Source organism: Ascaphus truei, chromosome 1 (assembly GCF_040206685.1).
Source record: "Ascaphus truei isolate aAscTru1 chromosome 1, aAscTru1.hap1, whole genome shotgun sequence".
In the NCBI taxonomy this organism is placed as follows: Eukaryota; Metazoa; Chordata; class Amphibia; order Anura; family Ascaphidae; genus Ascaphus; species Ascaphus truei.
Window position 1 is genome coordinate 126,882,702 of NC_134483.1, and position 20,291 is coordinate 126,902,992.

General features: G+C 44.5%; 1 protein-coding gene across 5 annotated transcripts in view; it reads right to left on the minus strand.

Moving 5' to 3' along the window:
- The window catches only part of FSD1L (fibronectin type III and SPRY domain containing 1 like), an 83,428-nt gene that overhangs the window by 41,593 nt on the left and 21,544 nt on the right, over window positions 1-20,291 (minus strand). For 4 of the 5 annotated variants that reach the window (XM_075594607.1, XM_075594598.1, XM_075594591.1 and 1 more), the window contains exons 2-5: window positions 14,140-14,235; window positions 13,344-13,475; window positions 6,735-6,836; window positions 1,095-1,117 (exon numbers count right to left, since the gene is read on the minus strand). In XM_075594607.1, the coding sequence (XP_075450722.1) occupies window positions 1,095-1,117; window positions 6,735-6,836; window positions 13,344-13,475; window positions 14,140-14,235 (353 nt within the window). Of the gene's footprint in view, window positions 1-1,094; window positions 1,118-6,734; window positions 6,837-8,104; window positions 8,177-13,343; window positions 13,476-14,139; window positions 14,236-20,291 lie in introns of those variants that run through there. The other variant, XM_075594617.1, reaches the window with a different exon arrangement.

Genomic DNA, 20,291 nt, shown 5'->3' on the forward strand with positions numbered 1-20,291 from the left:
GCAACTTGCACATACACTGTACATACAGATGGGCCAACATTAAATATAATGCAATTTTAAATATATAAATACACAGTATATATTACTTTAATTTAGCTTCAACTTTTGTAATTCTGCTTGTGTACCGTAATTTCCGGTCTATAAGCCGCTACTTTTTCCCCACGCATTGAACCCCGCATATTCAGGTGCGGCTTATATGTGAATTTTCCCCGCTTTCTGCTCTCCCCCTCCCTCCCTCCCTCCCTCCCTCCCTAGTAGCAGCACGCTCTAGCATTGAGGCACTTCCTGCCTGCTGCTTGCTGGAGCGAGCGCGTGCACTCCTGCTTGGACGGCAGGTATTTACTGTGTAATGTGACGTGCTGGGGGGTTAATGTTAGGTGCTGGGGGCTTGATGTGTGGTGCAGGGGGGGTTGATGTGTGGTGCAGGGGGGGTTAATGTGATGTGCTGGGGGGTTAATGTGTGGTGCAGGGGGGGTTAATGTGAGGTGCTGGGGGGTTGTGTGGTGCAGGGGGGGTTAATGTGAGGTGCGGCTTATAATCAGGTGCGGCTTATATTCAGGTGCGGCTTATATATGGTCAAAATAAAAAAAAATCTAAAATTCAATGGGTGCGGCTTATATACAGGTGCGGCTTATAGTCCGGAATTTACAGTTAAGTGGAACACAGGAATTCAACTTGAATTCAATTTTTCTGTGGTGCCTTATTTTTGTACAGCATAGAATACGGAGGGACATATTAAATCTTTGGTACAAAAACAAGTCCACCTGCACCTTGATTTTCATTTCATAGGTTGTGGAGTAAAGTAGGCGAGTTTTCTGGTATACTTGGGTCCTTTGGGAATCGGTACCACAATAACTAAGAGGACACCATGTAGATCACAGCTGAACAGGACATAATCTGCACAAACATAGTAAGTTCTAAGCATATAATGTGATACAAAGCATGAAGGTAAAAGGTGAACACACAGATAGTTCTAAAACAGACAATAGGCCTCTGTTAAAAAAGTCACAGTGAAGTCTCAAATGACCTTTCCAGACAAAAGGACAGAAACAAAAATCAACCAAATAGAAAGAAAGTGGATTTTGGTACTGTACCTATCTTTGATCTGTCTGGCAGCCTTGGCGCAAGTCAGGAGGAAGAAAGAAGGCAGAGTTAGTGTTTCCATGCAAGTCTGGAGGACAGTAAACTGCATGCAAGACAAGTTAGCATTAACATTCCAAACAGCCAGCCCTTCTAGCACACACAGGCCAACTCACAATACAAGTGCATGCTTAACAGAGTCAACATTTTCAGGTGTTAATCAAGCTGTTAGGATTGCAAGATTTTATCAGGCATCAAGATATAACATATACCATATTCAATTATTTGTTTCTAAAGGCAATACACCCCTGTTTTGTGGTAATAAAAGAAAAACATTAAGACTGACCTCAGGATCCTCCCTATCCTATTTATTATTATTTTGTCACTTTATGGCATGCGTTTAGTGGAATAGCATAGTACATACCGAGATTGGCATTGAAAGTGTGTAAAGAGTAAGAGTTCTTAAGGGCTCAATGATACCAAATGCTGCAAGGCGGCAGCGCTATTCTGTGATGTCACCCAGCGCTGGTGCCGAGCAGCATAGTGATACCAGGGAGCCGGTGGAGAGCAGGCAATGAGGCGTGGCCGTGAGCGGTTCGCCCTCATTGGCTGGAACCGCTCACGTGACGCAGCAGTCGCCAGGCAACAACAAATCTGCAGATCGCGCCAGGAGACAGCCGCCCTGTAGCTCCACGCGGTGCACATGCCGCAGCAGGAATAGCGCTGCTATTGTATTTCATCACGTTTTCCTGTATAATCACGGCCTAAGTTGTTCACACAGTACCTCTATATTACCTCTATATTAAGCATGATTCTATATTTATAATGTGAAACAATGCATGATCTATTAGTTAATTATGGAAACAAGAATACCTTTTTCCCCTCTTTAATTTCCCATGTCAGTTAAAGTGGCATCTAATCTAAAGTGCTGATTGTTACTGTACCTCCCCCCAACTTGTATTTGCCTTGTGATGTTTACAGGTGACTGTGCCTCACTCCTTCCCAATGCCACAGACTTTTTTTGTTTGAAATATGCTGCTCTAAGTACTGAAGGGATTAAACTATAATATGTATATTGCATTTAACAGCAAGGGTACCTTAAAGCAACAATCTCAACTGCTTTTTTTGTTGGACGTATGAGATCATAGAGAAAATATGAGAGCCTGCTTACATGTTTTCCCTGCTGAAGTTTGAAGTCCATCATTTATTTTTTTACTTTTTTTCCCACTCATTTCATTTTAATTCTCTTTAATCATGTGAAGATTGGTTGTGCTTAAATTGTTGGTGTACACACACACGCGAGAATTTTTTTTATGAACCGCAATAATAATTATGGAAATTTCAAAGTTTTTCCATGATAACCTTCTTGAATCAAAACCAAATCTTTTCTTAAATATCCAATAGGGTTTAAATTAACCAATTCTATGACTTTTGAAACAAAATGATGTATGAATTAGACAAACAATAAGTAATTAAGAGGCAGGGTAAATGCAAAAGTAAGTAAAACCCTGGTTTTAATGGCTAAATTAGAATCAGGTGTTTAAATAATTAGTTAGATCTTCAGAGGCGAGGTTGGGAGGCCCCACCCTAAATAAAAAGGATCAGAAACTTTGTGAGTTTGGTCTTTAGCATACATGCCTGTGGAAACATGATGAAACGATGAAAAAAATCTCTGAGTACCTCAACTAAAGTAGTTATTGAAGCTCATCAGTCTAGAAAGGGTTACAAAATAATTTCTACGGATTTGGGGCTCCAATAATCCATTGTCAGACAGATAGTCTACAAATGGAGAAACTTCAAGACAATTTCACAGTCACTCTACCAATGAGCGGTCGCCCTACCAAAACTCTCCAAGAACAAACTGGTAAATCATCCAGGAAGTCACAAAGAAGCCCAGATTAACATCCAAGAATCTGCAGACCACACTCGCCTTGGCTAATATGAGTGTTGATGACTCAACTATCAGAAAAAGACTGAACAAGAATGGTGGTCATGGAAGGATAGCCAGGAGAAAACCACTATTCTCTAAAAAAAAACATTGCTGCCCGTCTGAAGTTTGCCAAAGAGCACATAGATGATCCACAAGACTTCTGGAACAATGTTCTCTGGACAGACGAGTCAAAGGTAGAACTTTTTGGCCTCAATGATAAACCTTGTTTGGCGAAAACCAAACACTGCATTCGAACAGAAGAACCTAATTCCAACCATCAATCATGGTGATGAGAGTGTGATGGTTTGGGGCTGCTTTGCTGCTCAGGACCTGGATGGCTTGCCATCATTGACACAACCATGACTTCTGCATTGTATCAGAAGATTTTAGAGGAGAATGTCAGGTCATCCGTCCATGAGCTGAAGCTGAACCGAAAGTGGGTCATGCAGCAAAACACGGATCCTAAACATACAAGCAGATATACAAAAGAATGGTTGCAGAAGAAGAAAGTCCACATTTTAGAATGGCCTAGTCAAAGTCTGGACCTAAACCCTGCCGAAATGTTGTGGCAGGACCTGAAGCGAGCCGTCAATGCAAGTAAGACCTCAAATGTCACTGAGTGTATATGTATGTATGTATGTATGTGTGCGAGTGTGCGCGTATATGTATTTTTATAAACACATATCCCTGAAATTTGTGCAGAATATTTCCCACAACCCCTTGACCAGGTTCCAGCATTTGCTATGGTGAACCCCCCTCATGTCAAATGTAATGCATATGTATTTATATGGAGGAGGGGGTGGGGGGGGTTGTGGGCTGGGAAGCACTCCCCCTTTCCATATAAAAAGGAAAATGCATATCCTCTTCATCGCAATTTATTTAGTAGTTCAAGGTCATACTAATCTCATCGATCACAGAGCATTCCCTCTCTCCACTGTACGAAGAGGGGTTGCATCATTGTCACACTCTGCAAAGGTCATGAAGATGATATTACCAAGGGGACCCTAAAAATCAATAGGGGTTTTCCCCCTGTAAGTTACTTGAGTAGACCCTTTTTTATCACACCCTCCTTACTGCATTAACCTTGCTACTGTATGTGATATTGGAGGGTACTCCCTTATTAAACCTTTGTGATGATCAAAAGTTCCAAGTTAAGAGCAACCCTAAAGATTTTGAGGGGGAAACGCCTCCTCTTCACTTTCCTGGAGTTGTGCGTGTTACTTGCTGTAATATTTTGCAAACACACACACACATGCCAGTTCAAAATAATATATTTTTATATTTTAGTGTTGTAGGGCTCAGGCTCACAATGGCTCACAGACACAATTTTATTCCTACAAATATATTGGCAACATTGACAGTTGACACAGGACCCAATCAATCATGGATACTTCCATATTTGTGGAAGTAAAATTGCTTCGGGGGGGTGGGTCTTAAAAAAAAAATAAAATCAACTCCTTAAACACGTTACATAAATATTTGCATTCAAACTGTATTTGAACACATTTCACAAGACCCCACGTGCACAGTTCTATTCTGGTGTCACCCCTAATTGACTTTGATAATAGCCCTGTCATTTATGGGTACCCCAATATTTGGAAGAATACAATTCTTCTTGGGGTGTGAAAATTCACCCCCACCATGGTGGAAAACATTCAAACCAAATTTTAATCGGTCAAAAAAAAAAAAAGGGACAATCTACATGGTCAGCGTTTGTTTTATAGTTCAAAGTGACCAATCCCAAAATTCCTCTAAATCAGAGAATATAAAGTCTGTCAGTTTAGTTACCACAGTTACATGAAAAAAATACTTTTATATCAAATCTGTGTAATGCTACTTTGGGAACCACCACCCTTTTCTCAAGAATTAACATTAACTAAACAAAAAGGAAATGTATTCATGTAATATGCGGTGTGTAACATGGCTCATCCGGATACAATTTTCATTTAACATACGTTGAAGAGTGTTTTATTGTGATTATTGTGCCTACTAATTTGACAGGTGAGGCCACATGACCAACAATGGACACGGAAACACCACCAACTTAAAATGCCACGTTTTAATGAAAGAAATGATACCTGGTGTGCTAGGGTACACCACAACACCGACACACAAATCGAGGTTTGAACTTTCTATTGCGAAGAAAAAAAAAAATGTTATAGAACTTCTGTGATCACGCAGCTGGCAACTACCTGTGGCAGTGAAAGGGTTAATCACAAACACCAGCCAGGCAAAGGAAACCTTTCACAGTGTCCAAGACTTTTATGCCTGGGCAGAGTATTGGAGGAAATGCTGTGGTCTTAAATACATGTGGATTGTACCCTTTAATATTATGGGTGTCCTAAATTCTACACGGTTTCACTGAAGCTGCTGTAAAATAGCAGAGAGGGTAGTTAATGAAGGTAACCATAATAAGTCTTGCAAGTGCCACTTTAAAGTGTGATGGACAACCGGTCAATAATGGGTCAGTCTGAGAGCCCTTTATATTCCAATTACATTTTTACAGATGTTTTAAGGCTGTTTCTTTAGCATTTAAAACGTTTCGTGTTACAATTTTGGGGGATCTTTTTTATTTACATTTTGCATTTCTGCTGTGGCTCAGGTGAATGGCCACAGATAGCTCTCTAGGGCGTCCCATATTAGGCTGATCATAAGAACATGTTGAATATATAGCGCACTCTGGCAAACTCATGAAAAGATGGGTACCCTAAAGACTACCAAATGGTCTTCTCTGGGCCCAATATTTAATATGTAATCAGCACAAGTCAGTTCTTTTATAGGCTTTTTTTATCAGCTTTATTACTCAAATAAAACATATACAAGAACAGAAGCTTTGTTGCCTGTGAAGTGATGGTGCTTCAAAAAGTGCCAGCATTGTTTGATGTTGCTCAAGAACTTTTTCCCTGCATCTTATATAAAAATAACTATAAACTGTGAGACTCTCTATAACAACACTGAAGTGATAATCTCTGAAGAACAGGGAACATGCTGGCCAATAATGCCAAGGGTGGAGGAGTTGAATGCCTGCCCTCCCACACCCCCTTCGGATCCCCATTTCTACTCCAGCAACAGCCCAGTCGGACCCCCCAACTCCAGCAACGGGGTGGGTGTTAGTGTAACGTTGTTGCTACCGATTGATGAGGCGACAACAAATTCTGGGTACTACGTTCCACGAACGTCCACTATTGTGATCAATCAGAATGCAGCATTTCAATAATATCCGCCCTTTAGCCTGTAATATTTGACCTTTTACAGCCCTGCATACACCAGCAGCACAATTAAAAACAAATTAATATTTAGCCCTTCTATACAATAGGCTGGGTGCAGACCTGTTTCCCCGTTCTGAAAAATCAGTTCAACTCCATTCAAATGAATAGAGCAAACTCCATTTATGTTCCCTCATGTGGAAAACATCTGGGCAGAATTTGGAATATGGACCAAGAGGCTGACATCTCGGGCTACAGTTTTTCTTCTGAGTAGTCAGGCAATTATTTACACTTTCTGTGGAACTACCGAAGTATGGTAAATAAATAAACAAACAAATAGGAGAAATAAGGCAAGAACTATTATTGTACACCCTAAATTATGGCAACAGTCAAATTAATCATTCTTTGTTCATGCTCTTCTAAGTAGCCAATGCGGATTGTGCATGTAAATGGGTGTTAACACAAACAAAATAAAACATACTTCTGCCAGGCTTCTCTTCAAACTGACTTTTTTGTACCTTGGTGAATTCCTCAGGCTCCTTTATATCCAGAGTCCGGGAAGCAAATTCTAATAGCTCCTCTGAGCTCTCCAGAGCATTTGTAGACTGGGTCATCTGATTCTACGACAAAAAAAACCAGGCAATTTTAGTAATGGACTGCATCTGTAAGCTTTAAACACTGTTCTGCCACCGAATATATGTGCCACCTCTAACAAACATCCACAAGCTTAAAAGCCATCAATGTTTTTCATCTACTAGTTCAAAGCTGCAATAACCATATTGGTCGTGGAAATTGTTGATTCATGCAGTCTGTGATAACTTTTTTAACTCAATTTTTATTGATTTTTTTAAAATAAGTACAATGATGGGAGGGATAGGGATGGGAACAGAACAGAGGGGAAGAGGGGGGATGAGTACAGGAGATTCAAAATAAAATAATACAATGATACACGGCTGGTAGTTCCAATATCACAGAACATGTTTTGGGGAAGGTAGCCCCTCATGGGAGCAGGCACAACTTGACCACGCCAAGAGTCACGAGCGGGGTCCTGCGACTGCTCCAGAGACGCTGAGAAGATATGCAGATTTAACTTGTTAAACAAGACCGGAGGAGGCAATGGGTACCAAAGCAGGGTTGAAGAGCCATTCAAGGAAGGGGCCAATGAGCCTTGCATACGGCTATAAATCAGCCAAGGCCGTCAGACCTTTTGAAACCAGAGCAGGAGTCCCTAAGAGAGCTCGTCACCCTCTCCATTTGGAGACCAAACCTTTTTTTTTATACATGGTGGGGGGGATTGGTTTCAGCCAGTGGGAGTCTACGGCACATCATGCAGTGGTCATGAAATTCGAATTCAGATGGTTTATTGAGGAGACAGGACCAGGGGTCCAGCCTCCACATAAAGCCCAATACATTGTGTTAACCTTTGTACTTTGGCTCAAAGAAAAGACACTTTTGGTTAAGCCCAGCACATGTTTAAAAAGTCAGCCTGTTGCCACACCCCATAGGACAAATGGGAGAGTACCCTGTATACATCCTCGAGATGTACTACTTGTGATAGGTTAATATTCAAGGCCTCCGATTTATTATTTATTTTAAAGCTGGAGAGATTAACTAATTCCTCCAAATCGCGAATTAGGTTAGAGAGAGTAGTGAACAGCCTTACAAGAGAGAGAAGAATATAATCTGCATATAGAGAGATTTTGAACATGCTATCGCCTACCTGGACACCCATAATGTCAGCGTTGGATGGTACATGGGAGGCTAGGGGCTTCAGGGAGATGGCAAAAAGGAGGGGGAACAAAGGGCATCCCTGTCTAGTTCCGCCTTTAAATCGGGATGGGCTCCAATGAGGTTCCAGTACATATTACTTTCACAGAGGGAAACTTACCATGGAATCCAAATTTTCTAAGGGTCACCGTCATGTAACCCCAGTTGACCCTGTCGAACGCTTTTTCAACGTCTAGAGAGAGGAGAAGGGCAGGTAGTTTTGATTTTTTTTGCCAGGGCAATCACATCTAATCGCCCTCTTAGTGTTATCTGCTGCCTGTCAACCGGGCTTAAAGTCAACTTGGTCTGGGTGGACTAGAGTTGAGAGATGTTCGTTTAGTCTTGTGGCCAGAATCTTGGAGAAAAAGGTTATGTCCACATTAAATCAGAGAGATTGGCCTGTAGCATGAACATTGGCAAGTATCCTGACGCTACTTCAGGATGAGAGATGGGGGCCTGTAATTTTTGAGGGGAACTCACACTCCTAGGATAGCATTACATAATTTCAGAAGATGAGGGACTAACAGATGGGCACTTTGTTTGTAATAGAGAAGCACTGTATGCTGGTGATAATGGTGAAAGGCAGGGTTGCAGACCTGCCTAAACATGTGAATGTGCTCACAGGTGATTTTTTATTTGCTATATGCAATATGGTGGAGGTTTCTTGTTGCCTTTTTCACCCACCATAATTTAAAACGGGATGGTAAATCCTACAGCCTTGAAAATTGCAAAGCCAGCGGTACAACCAACTTCACACTGATGATACCCATTAAGGTTGAAACATGTCTGTGAATGGTTTCTCTGGCTTTGCATCCGATTCCCATGCTGTGCTTTAAAGCTGTGTTAACAGCCAGCATTAGCTTATATGGACTCCATGTAACAATGGTTTTTCAGACAAACGCGACACGTGTGCTCATTTGCATGTAATTTCCCAGAATCCCTTGCTGCAGTGGAAGCACTGCATGCTGGGGATAATGGTGAAAGGCAGGGTTGCAGACTTGCCTAAGACATGTGAATGTGCACACAAGTGATCTTTTTATTTGCTATATGCAATACGGTGGAAGTTTCTTGTTGCCTGTTTCACCCACCATAACTTAAAACGTGATGGTAAACCTCAAGGAGAGGAGCAAGGAAGGGAGGAGAAAGAAAGCAAGGAGGGAGGAGGAGGAAGGAATGGAGAGCAGTGTGCATATGGGGCAGGAGGGAATGCAACGAGAGGGAAAGAGAGACAGCAAGCTGAGTTGGAGGAAACAGAGAGACAGCAAGGAGACAGATGAGATAAGTAGGAGAGGAGGGAGTGTAGTATGCACAGAGAGGAGAAGACAGTAATGCAGGGAGTGCAAAGAAAGGGAAGGAGGGAGTGCAAAGAGGAGCAGGGCATAATGGAGGAGAGTAAGTTTGGGAAGAGGGAACAAGAGACAGCAAGTCATTACAGGGAGGGTGAAAACAAAGAATAATCTAATTAATAAACCTTTAAGATTTGCTAGATTGGCATATGTTACACTGGTACAGCAAGTTATATTTCATTTTTATATTTTATTCAATTCTCCCTTCCTTCCCAAGAGAGCCAACCGACACTTCGCCCACGTAAACCTCCTATAAGATGGATGGATCAAGCTCTCTGAGCTATATGCCCCAAATGCCACCTGTGAAGCTCACCAGAACGGAGACAGTGAGGACCAAGGGAGAAGGGATGAAAACCAAATGGAACCAATACCTATAATCTGTACGGAGTCAGAGTATCTTAGAAATTGCCTCTAGAAAACAGAACTATAAATGGATGGAGGGGATGAGTGAGGGTGAGGCAGTGTGTAGTAGTGTTATGATTTGGGACAGTCAGTATACCCTTTTATCCTTCAGGATACATTGATACTCTTCTAAAAACTTTTGTAACTTCCTAAACACTCCTCACCTCAATGACCTAGGTGGGTAGGCATTTGCCATGAGACAGCACCTACTCTAGTCTGTTTTTTGTTAAATAGAGAAAGAGCCTCACTATATACATATAACATTGACATTAAACAGAGGCAAACTCAATCTCTAAGGCCTATAACTAAACTTAACACCAGCAATAATGCCAAAGGATAAGTACTGTGGGCTGAGGAGTCGCTGCTGACTGTATCCCTGCTGTAATCAATCCTGCCTCTGACCACCCAGAAGGCCAGTGTGGACAAGACAACCAGCACCACAGAAGTGGAAACAAAGCCGCAATCAGGCCACACCTCGTGTGAGCACAGTAAGGTTTCAGGTAGAGTGAACACGCATGAAGTCCCCACAGAACCCGGAGCCCAGCAGATGAGAAAGACGCCCTGGCTCAGCCTGACGAAAGCCAGCGTCTCAGGTGGGTAACTACTCACAAAAAAGTTCAGAACAGGGGGGCGCCGACCTCAGGCATGTGGTGGGCTGGGCCAACCAACGACTCCTCTGCTGTATACAGGCCATATCAGACCCCTTAAGTTATATTTTGCCTCGGGTTGGGGTTGCAGGGTATGATTTTGCTGAATTTCGAGGGTATGCTTGTGTCTGGGTGGAGTGTGGCAGGTGGCATATCCCCAGCTCCCCTTGGAATGGCCTCTCCACCTTTGATGGATTTGAGAAATATCTGCAGGCCATTGTGGTAAATCTGGAGCTTAAAGGGGAAGTGTCACGGGAGACCAGGCAATTACACCTTTAAACCGGGATCACTCATTGAGCAAAACCAAGGAGTAAAACAAATTGTCATTTATTCCATTGAAACAGACGTACACACAGTGGATTACAATTATACAGAGGAAAACACTTACTGGGGAATCTGGGCTAAAAAAAACTAACCTTTCCTAGTTTAGATAGTCCTTAAAACAATGTATTTGGTTGACCGGGATGTACCCGCAAAAGTCCTGGAACTCAACTCGGCATGCGTTACCAGACACCACCGCTGCATCAGCTCCGGAGATGCCAAAATCCCTTGACCGGGAGATGGTACCAAACGTCCTGGTACTCTTTTCGGCTTGTAGTTCCAGTCGCGACCGCTACGTTCTATTCTGAGAACTTGGCCCGAAAAGTGGGACTTAGAAAATTTCTCGCCTTGAAATTTCTGAAGCCGGTTCGCGTCTATTTCTCATAGAGCATCTTTTGGTCAATTCAAATCTGCCGCTGCGGTCTTGGAGCTTAGAATCTCTTGACCTGATTGGCTGCAAGGTTTCTTATAGGAGTTTGAGTCCCATTCACAAAACGCTACAGCCAATCAGCGCGTGGGAATTTTCCTACCAGCCTATCACAGAGTTGCAGGTACTCTGAAGCCGGGCGGCCACTGATTTCCATTCTGCTAAGGGGCATGCGCCAACCTGGCAACTCTGCCACTTAGCATATTGAACCCCCCATTATGCCATACTACTCAGAGTCTGGGGCTGGGCAAATGGTTGCCGGATAGCCCTTATTTATGTCAGGATGTGGGTACTTGAGTGTAACTACAGTACTCTGCCCGCCCTAACACCATGCCATCTCTGAGACTTTCAAGTCCGGGACCAGTCCAGACACAGTGGCACCAAGCCTGGTGGCCATCTGATCTCTCGGAACCACAGACCTGGAAATTCCCCAGTTCATATACAGGGCATATACATATGCACTGTTATACACCATGTTAATAAAAAATCATACAAAATTCTTCTGTTCCCCATCCCCAGGGATCTGATGAAAAAACATACACATTCATTTTCAGAGCTCCTAGACCTATAAGAGGTTTTATTTAAAGTTGCTTCAAATAATGCGTAGGTTCATTTTCAGGGTTGCTTCAATTGTACCGAAGCTGAACTTAGAAATAATTTCACTCTCGCAAGCTTATACATAGTTGGAGATACCCCGAACCCCTATATCGGGTCCAGGGGTTTGGGTATATACCGTGGGGGACTCCCCCTAAACCAGGGACCCCTGACTATACCCGGGATACACAAATCCCTATGCCCCTTTTTACCTCTCTGGTCTGTGCTGAAGCAGGGACTCCTGGCGGTGAGCTGCAAGAACGTTTTCAGGGTAGGATTTTGACCAGAGCATTGTGCTTCAAGGTATCCGAGAATCTGAGCTGATTCCCTGAGCTTGAGAAAGCGCCCTGTGAGGCGAGAAACGCGTCAGGGGACTCCTGTGCTGATTTAATCTTTGGCTTATTATGCCCCAATAAATCATTTTTATCAACCCACATCAGCCTCATCGATTTGCAATGCCCAATTTCTTTTTTCTAACTTCTTCCATTCATACATTGGAGCACGCCTGGGGACTGTTCCTTTATGCTGCTACATCTCAACAGCCGTGGTGGATGGTGCCTGTCGGATCCCTTCATAGTCTAGCGGAGCATGCAGTGCTCAGCCAGCTAGGTGATATAGCTGTGTGCGGTGAGCCGCCGGTATAGGCGAGTCGCAGACACGTGACGTCATAGCGACACCTTCAACTGGAGCGCACGGCCGAGGAAAGTGCTCCCTGTGAGGTCGGTGCCACAGTGGGATTCCGGCGTATCGCCGACAGATGACGTCACGGCGACTTTTCCAACTAAAGCAAGCTCACCGACGTGAGGACATCGGAACGGCGCCCCTACTCTTTGTGAGCAATCAGAGGTAGATGTACATAGCATCAGAAGTCCCGTGAGTAACCAGAGAACAGAGACTCAACTCTTCTCACTATCAGGAGGCATTTACCGGTCACAGAAAAGTGTCCCCCCTCTTCCTATTCCCTTCCTTACCCCCCTCCCTTCCCCTTTCCTTCCCTCACACCTCTGTTATACACCGTGTATTTACTTTAGGACTGGTACAGAGGCTATTATCTTTATAGTACTGGGTCCAGACATGGAGAGGTTGTGCACATCATTATTTCCTAGGGGGGACACATTGTGGATTATTTTATTAGGACTGGATATCCTCCTCATGATATATTCCAGCTCATTCCACCACCCAGACTCATTGATCTCAGTCCCCTCATATTAATCCATTTTGTCCTTATTCACTATACCACCTCCACTTTATCTCTATAGAGCACACTAAGGGGAGCTCCTCTCCCCATCTCTACAATCTGGGAGTCTGAATTAGGACGGTGCCAAAGCCCCCCTTCCCCCCCCCTTAATTTATCTTATCCCATATCAGTCTCGAATTTGATTTCTATGTATAACTTGATGTAATGTTATTTTATAATATTTGAAGAGGGGGGGGGGAAGAGAGACTTAAGTGAAGTTGATGATTTTGTTCTTTTGTTTATTTTATGTTGTTTCTAAATTGTTCCTAAACAAATGTTGAAAATCCAACAAAAATTAGTTGGGGAAAAAAAAAGAAATCTGCTCACTGTCCTCTTGTGAGCTGATTGTGTGATCCATAAGATAGAGATAAGAGACACATTCTTACCTGCAGCTCTTGTGTTTTATGGGCTTGCTCTTGTTTGATACCATTAGTCATGCTCTCCTTCATCTCATCCAGTAGAGAGTATAGACCGTCAAACTCTTCATCCAGGTCTGAAAGCACTTTGGAGGAGTTTGCCTGCAAAACAACAGCGATAAATCACCTTTAAAAAGGCATGTGAAGTCTTCCAGGACATTTTTTTTTCCTGCTGGTAAAAATTGCCACTGCTTGTCACCATTAGTAGATCAGGCATACTGTACTTGTCCTTTGCATAGAAACGTGGCAAGTGGTAAGACGTGAAATTTCTACACTTGTAATGGTTGAAAATGCTTACTGTCTTTATAGGAGAATTATAAAATCAATTTTCTGGCATTTTAATAGCAAAAGTATTTATTTTGCCTTCGACTTTAGGGTCGCAAAGCTTAATCAATAAGCAAAGGATTAGCCCAGATAATGTATTTGTAGACTCAGATGTGTTGTTGAGTTTGGCCTGGGAAAGTGTCCTTAATCATAGTATGCCAGCTACCACAACTTGCAATACCACTGCCAGAGGTAGCCAGAAAACACAACGGAATATAATGGTTATCACCTGATAACTTATTTGTGGTGCCAAAATAGTTAACAAATATTTTTGGCGAATGGGATGGTGAATGAAGGAGTCACTCAGTGGGAATACAATACAACAAAAATGGTTTAACGAATCCAAGTGTTAGCTCTCCTTGTGACCTTGGAAAAGTCTGCCGAGTAGGGACTCATTTTAGGTACAGCTCTTGCCAATAAATCTTTGATAAACAAGACATACCTGTACACCTTTTAATCTGTGGTTTAGCATGTCGATAAAGTTCTGAATTTCATCATTTTTGCTGGCGAGAGTTGTGATGATCCTCTGCAGAGCTTCCTAAACGGGAATAGAGATGAAAAGAAAGGCCATACTAGGCATAAGAAACCATCCAAAAGCTATTATATATATTACCAAAAAACTTCTATACAGAAAAGATGCAACAGAAAAACTGCACACAGCAAATCCATCTTATTCGCTGTTTATGTGGTGATACAAGTGTTCAACTATGGGAGGGGTGGAAAACTCCAGTCCTCAAGCGCCACTAACAGGTCAGGTTATCAGGATATCCCTGCTTCGAAGACAGCCACCTGTGCTGAAGCAGGGATATTCTGAAAACCTGACCTGTTGGTGGCCCTTGAGGACTGGAGTTGCCCACCTCTAAGCTAAGAGTATGCACGGCGACATGCGTGTACAGCACCCTGTGATCATGCGTAGCACCTTTTCTTCAGAGCAAAACCAGTACACAAAGACACTCAACTTGTACCCGTTTGTGCCCTCAGTACCAGGTAACAATTTGGAGAGTATGTTACTCAGTGCACGTATCATAATGAAATAGATAAAATTATCCATCTATGTTACTCCATTTTTTCTCTTCTCTATGTAAAAAAAATCGGCCAAGTCTGTGGTGGTGTAAAACTGCATGGTTAATAATCTGAGGCAGATATAAGAATTTACTAACAAGCTTCTTACATACTGTATGGCACAACAAAGAAAATTGTGCACTTGACACACTCTCTTTCCATTGATGCATCTAACCATAAGGTCCCTATATTAACAGTGTTGGTCAAAAGAGATTTGATCGGAAAGGTAACCCTCTATATAGCACTCTAAACCTATATAGTATTTAATTATGGACATAAAGGGTTGTCCAACAATTAGTGCTGTCAGAATCACCGTAGATGTCAAAAATAATAAAATTTTATTACGTCTTAATTAACTTTAAAAACATAGATGCAGTATTAAAAATCCCCATATGAACGTGGCTATAGTGGATATTGATACCAAATAAATATTGGAAATCAAGCTATATTTTGCAATATCCAATTTTGAATATTGGATATTGCAAAATATAGCTTGATTTCCAATATTTATTTGGTATCAATAACCACTATAGCCACGTTCATATGGGGATTTTTGATACTGCATCTGTGTTTTTAAAGTCAATTAAGACGTAATAAAATTTTATTATTTTTGACTTCTACGGTGATTCTGACAGCACTAATTGTTGGACAACCCTTTATGTCCATAATTAAATACTATATAGGTTTAGAGTGCTATATAGAGGGTTACCTTTCTGATCAAATCTCTTTTGATCAACACTGTTAATATCATACATTAACCCTTTAAGCACCAGCTATATATTTCCATTTTTCTGACATTTATTTTGGTGATTGCGGTTTCAGTTACATATTCATAAGGTCCCTATGTAAGAATTAAGCCGCGATTCCAGGCACACATTTATTTTTCCTACCGAATCTCAACCCAGGCATTCCTTGGAGCTGAGCAGCGCTATATTAATCACATATACCGTTCCCCCTCACCCCTGGTTCCTGAGAAATGTATGTGCATGTGTTCCTCGTCTCTTTCAGGAATCAATATGGCTGCCATCTAAGCCTCACTCTCACAGGCCAATCAGAAGCTTCAATGCCATCAGAGCATAAAACTGCAGCTTGCTACTGGACGACTCCAACCGTCATCTTCTTTTTGGGGGGGGGAGGGGGCAGGGGGGTGGATGAAATTAAATCAGAGTAAATATCTTGTGATCCAAGGGTCACAACAGCAAAAAAAAAACTGTGTGTGCTGTGCACGCGCATAGTAAGTGAAACTTCTTTGACTTTTGTCACAGAAATTGTATTTGTATTGGTGATGTTTTAATTAAAAATCAAAATACAATTTCATTGACAAAACGCAAATAAATTTGACTTAGAACATGCGTACACATCCCTTGTATTTGCACTAAGCGTGAATTCCTCGTGTGTGCGTGACTGTGTGTGTGTGCGTGACTGTGTGTGTGTGCGTGTGACTGTGTGTGTGCGTGTGACTGTGTGACTGTGCGTGTGACTGTGCGACTGTGCGTGTGACTGTGCGACTGTGCGTGTGACTGCGTGTTACTGTGTGACTGTGTGTGACTGTGCGCGTGACAGTGCGTGTACGCGTGACAGTGCACGTGACAGTGCGTGTGCACGCGACTGACTGTGCGCGCGACTGACTGTGCGTGTGACTGTGTGTGTGTGCGTGTGACTGTGTGTGTGTGCGTGACCATGTGCGTGTGTGTGCGTGACCATGTGCGTGCGTGTGACCGTGTGACGTATGCGCAGCCCCCCTGCACCTCACACATCCCCCTAACCTATTCACAGTCAGTGTGTGTATGTCAGTCAGTGTGTGTGTATGTGTCAGTGTGTGTGCATGTGTGTCAGTGTGTGTGCATGTGTGTCAGTCAGTGTATGTATATATGTATGTGTGTGTGTCTGTCACTGTATGTGTGTCTCTCTTTCTGTGTCCTGCCCCCTCTCTCCTGACTCCTCCCCCCCCCCCTCACAGACAGGCAGAGCTGCGGACTCGCGGCGGCTCTGCCTGAGACTCTCCTCCCTCCCCCCCCCCCCTCACAGACAGGCAGAGCTGCGGACTCGCGGCGGCTCTGCCTGAGACTCTCCTCCCTCCCCCCCCCCCCCCCCCCTCACAGACAGGCAGAGCTGCGGACCAGCGGCGGCTCTGCCTGAGACTCTCCTCCCTCCCCCCCCCCCCTCACAGACAGGCAGAGCTGCGGACCCGCGGCGGCTCTGCCTGAGACTCTCCTCCCCCCCCCCCCCCCTCACAGACAGGCAGAGCTGCGGACCCGCGGCGGCTCTGCCTGAGACTCCTACTCCCCTCACAGACAGGCAGAGCTGCGGACCCGCGGCGGCTCTGCCTGAGACTCCTACTCCCCTCACAGACAGGCAGAGCTGCGGACCCGCGGCGGCTCTGCCTGAGACTCCTACTCCCCTCACAGACAGGCAGAGCTGCGGACCCGCGGCGGCTCTGCCTGAGACTCCTACTCCCCTCACAGACAGGCAGAGCTGCGGACCCGCGGCGGCTCTGCCTGAGTCTCTCCTCGCCCCCCCCCCCACCTCCACCCCCCCCCCCCCCACCCCCACCCCACCCCACCCCCCGGCGAGACGCGGCCGCACCGGGCACCGGGCAGATACCTAATAAAGGCCCCCCCCCCCTCCGGAAGTGCTGCGTGGGCAGAGGCAGTGTCGGCGGGGAAGGGGGGCAGCGTGTCATCGTCAGCGGGAGCTGGCTTGGTGCTGTGGTGAACGCAGCTCACTCTACCCCCCCCCCCCCCCCCCGTTCCATGCCTCGGCCGAGGGAGGTCAGCAGGAGTCAGGAGTGGCGGCAATTAAATTTTGAGGGCTGCCGCCGCCGCCGCATGTCAGCGGGTGGGGGGAGCAGAGCTCGTTATGAGCTGCGGCGGCGGATACCCTCCATGAGCCCTGGTGTGTGGGGGGTGTGGGGCTGGGTGGGGTGTGGGGGGTGATTAGGAGCGGCGCCGGCGGCTATCGCCGCCGCCGCCGCATCTGATTTGTGGAGCGGGTGTGATGTCAGTGTTGGGGTCGGGCTGAGCCAGAACACAGCCCGGCCTCAACTGCCAGCACTGACGTCACATCCGTTTCATTTCTGTCTCCACAATTCTTTTTTGCCCCATCACGAATGAGGTGCCACTAAGGAAGTTTCACTTCAAAAACAAACAAAAAAAGAGTCAAGTCCCTAGTCTGTAAAAATGTAAAACAAAAAAACAGAAGGACTGTTCCTTTAATGTGATGTGGCAAATCCATGGCATGTTACATACGTACTAAAAAAGTGTACCGAGTTGGTGGGTGTGGGGGGGGGGGGGGGAGTAGAAGGGGGCTAGGACTGCAGAGATCATTTTATTTTAACGTGTAAAAAAAGTATGTAATTTAAAAGGTGCTACAAATTAAGTAAAAAAATAAATAATTCCTTCAAGCCAACAACACATTTGAAATTCGAGGGGGATGCTACACAACACACAAGTGTTAGGATGATGTGAAATCACAGATTACTGAGATCATCTGATTTTGCAGTTCAGTAACATTCTTAATACTATTAAATGAGAACGCTCTCAACATTAAGCTTACCATTTCTTATTATTCAACATAAGAGGACTTGATAGGGGGGTCCCATCATTATCAAAGTTTTTATTCCTGGCATGTTTCAATAAATGGGATCTTTGGCCGCACAAATTGTGCTTATATATACGGATGATCTGAATTAGAGATTGTGAACAAAAACAAATGGCAGAGACACATAAGGAGGAATGACATGGATTTAATCATGCTGGCTTTGTGACAATGTGCATCCGCCCAAAAAACAAATGTTGTTGTATTTGCATTGCTGTAAATGCGCAGCACAGATGGTGGGAAACAGTATAATCCTGACAAAAGCCACAAGCGTGTTGTCCTTGCACTTCCTCCAACTTTTCTTAATAAAATGTTCAACTGGGAACACTTCACTATGCACTGCCCACAGCACAGAGCAAAAGCAGGGGGTGGGGAACGGGGCACGGACAGTGATGAAAGAGTAAGTGAGAAAGCGTTGCGGACACAATAACAAGCGAAGGACCAAGATCAGGTTATAGTAAAATATATATATTTAAAAAAAAAAACACTTGTTTTTTCACGGAGCTGCAACACTTTCCTGTGGTCAGATGTTATCACACAGCTTGGGAGAAAGCTTATACTGGTGTACTCCTGTACTTGTGGAGGGAGAAGCAAACAAGTGCTGGGGCTGAGATCACTCTCAGTAGCAGCGACTCTCCTACCCCTGCGGTGAAGCCTCTATGCCTATACTGCTTTCCTGCAGAAGCACAGGAAAGGGGCCTCTCAAAATCCTTACAATATACCCAGATGAATACCCTCAGTTTGTACTACCTCAGAATACACATGTAGCCAGGACTGGTTCTTGGCTACCAGACTGCCCTCACTGGCAGTAAGCCCTGGTAAGAGCAGGCCTGCCAGTAGTTAATATTGGTTTTCCCCAGTCCCTGCAATGCTCTTGAGTGACAGGGGAGGAGGTGGAACCAGGCCTGGGTTGCCCAATCCTGGGTCAGACCTGGTGCCCTTCTCCTTGCTGTACTTAAGGGGATTGTCGCCCAAATTTAGTTAGTGCCTCTCCCCACATGAGAGAGGCAGGTCACACAACAGGTTGCCTGAACATTGGGCCTTCTCTGTTCCTCTTCCCCTCGGGGGAGAGTGAGGGTGTACCTTTCCCCTGCCTCTACTAGAGGGGCAGGGAAGAGCTAGGACTGCTGCGGGGGCCCTTGACCCATAGTGCAGGCCCATGGACCATCCTACAGCTGGATATCCAAGCCAGACACTACATTGGGCAGACACCTGCCATGCCTGTGAGCGCTGACCGAATAAACCGTTCCTGTTTTTTATATACTTCCGGCCTGGTGTGAGATCTCATTGGGGGGAGAGGTATCCATTTCTATCGTAGGAGATCGCCGCCACACACCTGGAGCCTGCGACAGATGGAGGCGCTGCACTGCTAGAGAATTAAGCTGGGTATGTACCCCAGAAACCTGTCCTGTGTCCCCAGAACCATCGGCGGACGACTCAGCCCTCCTGCTTATCAACAGGTAGCATGCACCACACACGCTGTAATGGCAGAATCTCCCATTGGGTGGGGGAAACACCGTTACACACAAACACAAAGGCAGAATTTGGTGTTGCTCTTTGGCATAGGGCAATGGATCACTTGTAGTATAAAAACATCACTTCTTACTCCATGTCATGCTTCATTCAGAGATCCCAGAAACCCAGCATGTTGGCCTATATTTACTACCTGCTGCTATTCTATAAGTTACGTTCTAATGCAGATAGACACGTTACAGCTCATTCCAGTGAACAGGCCAGAAGGGACCTTCAGCACCAGAAGGTGTTTATGGAAGAACATCCCTTAGTATATCTTCTGTAAAAGGCTGAGCACATTTACTAGTTGTTGATGTGCAAATTGAAGACAAACATTTAACGCAGCTGTCCGTGCTGATCATCTTTTTATATTGTTAGATTTAAAAAGATCTCTTCTTCCACTTTCAAGGGGTGCTTCTGTTT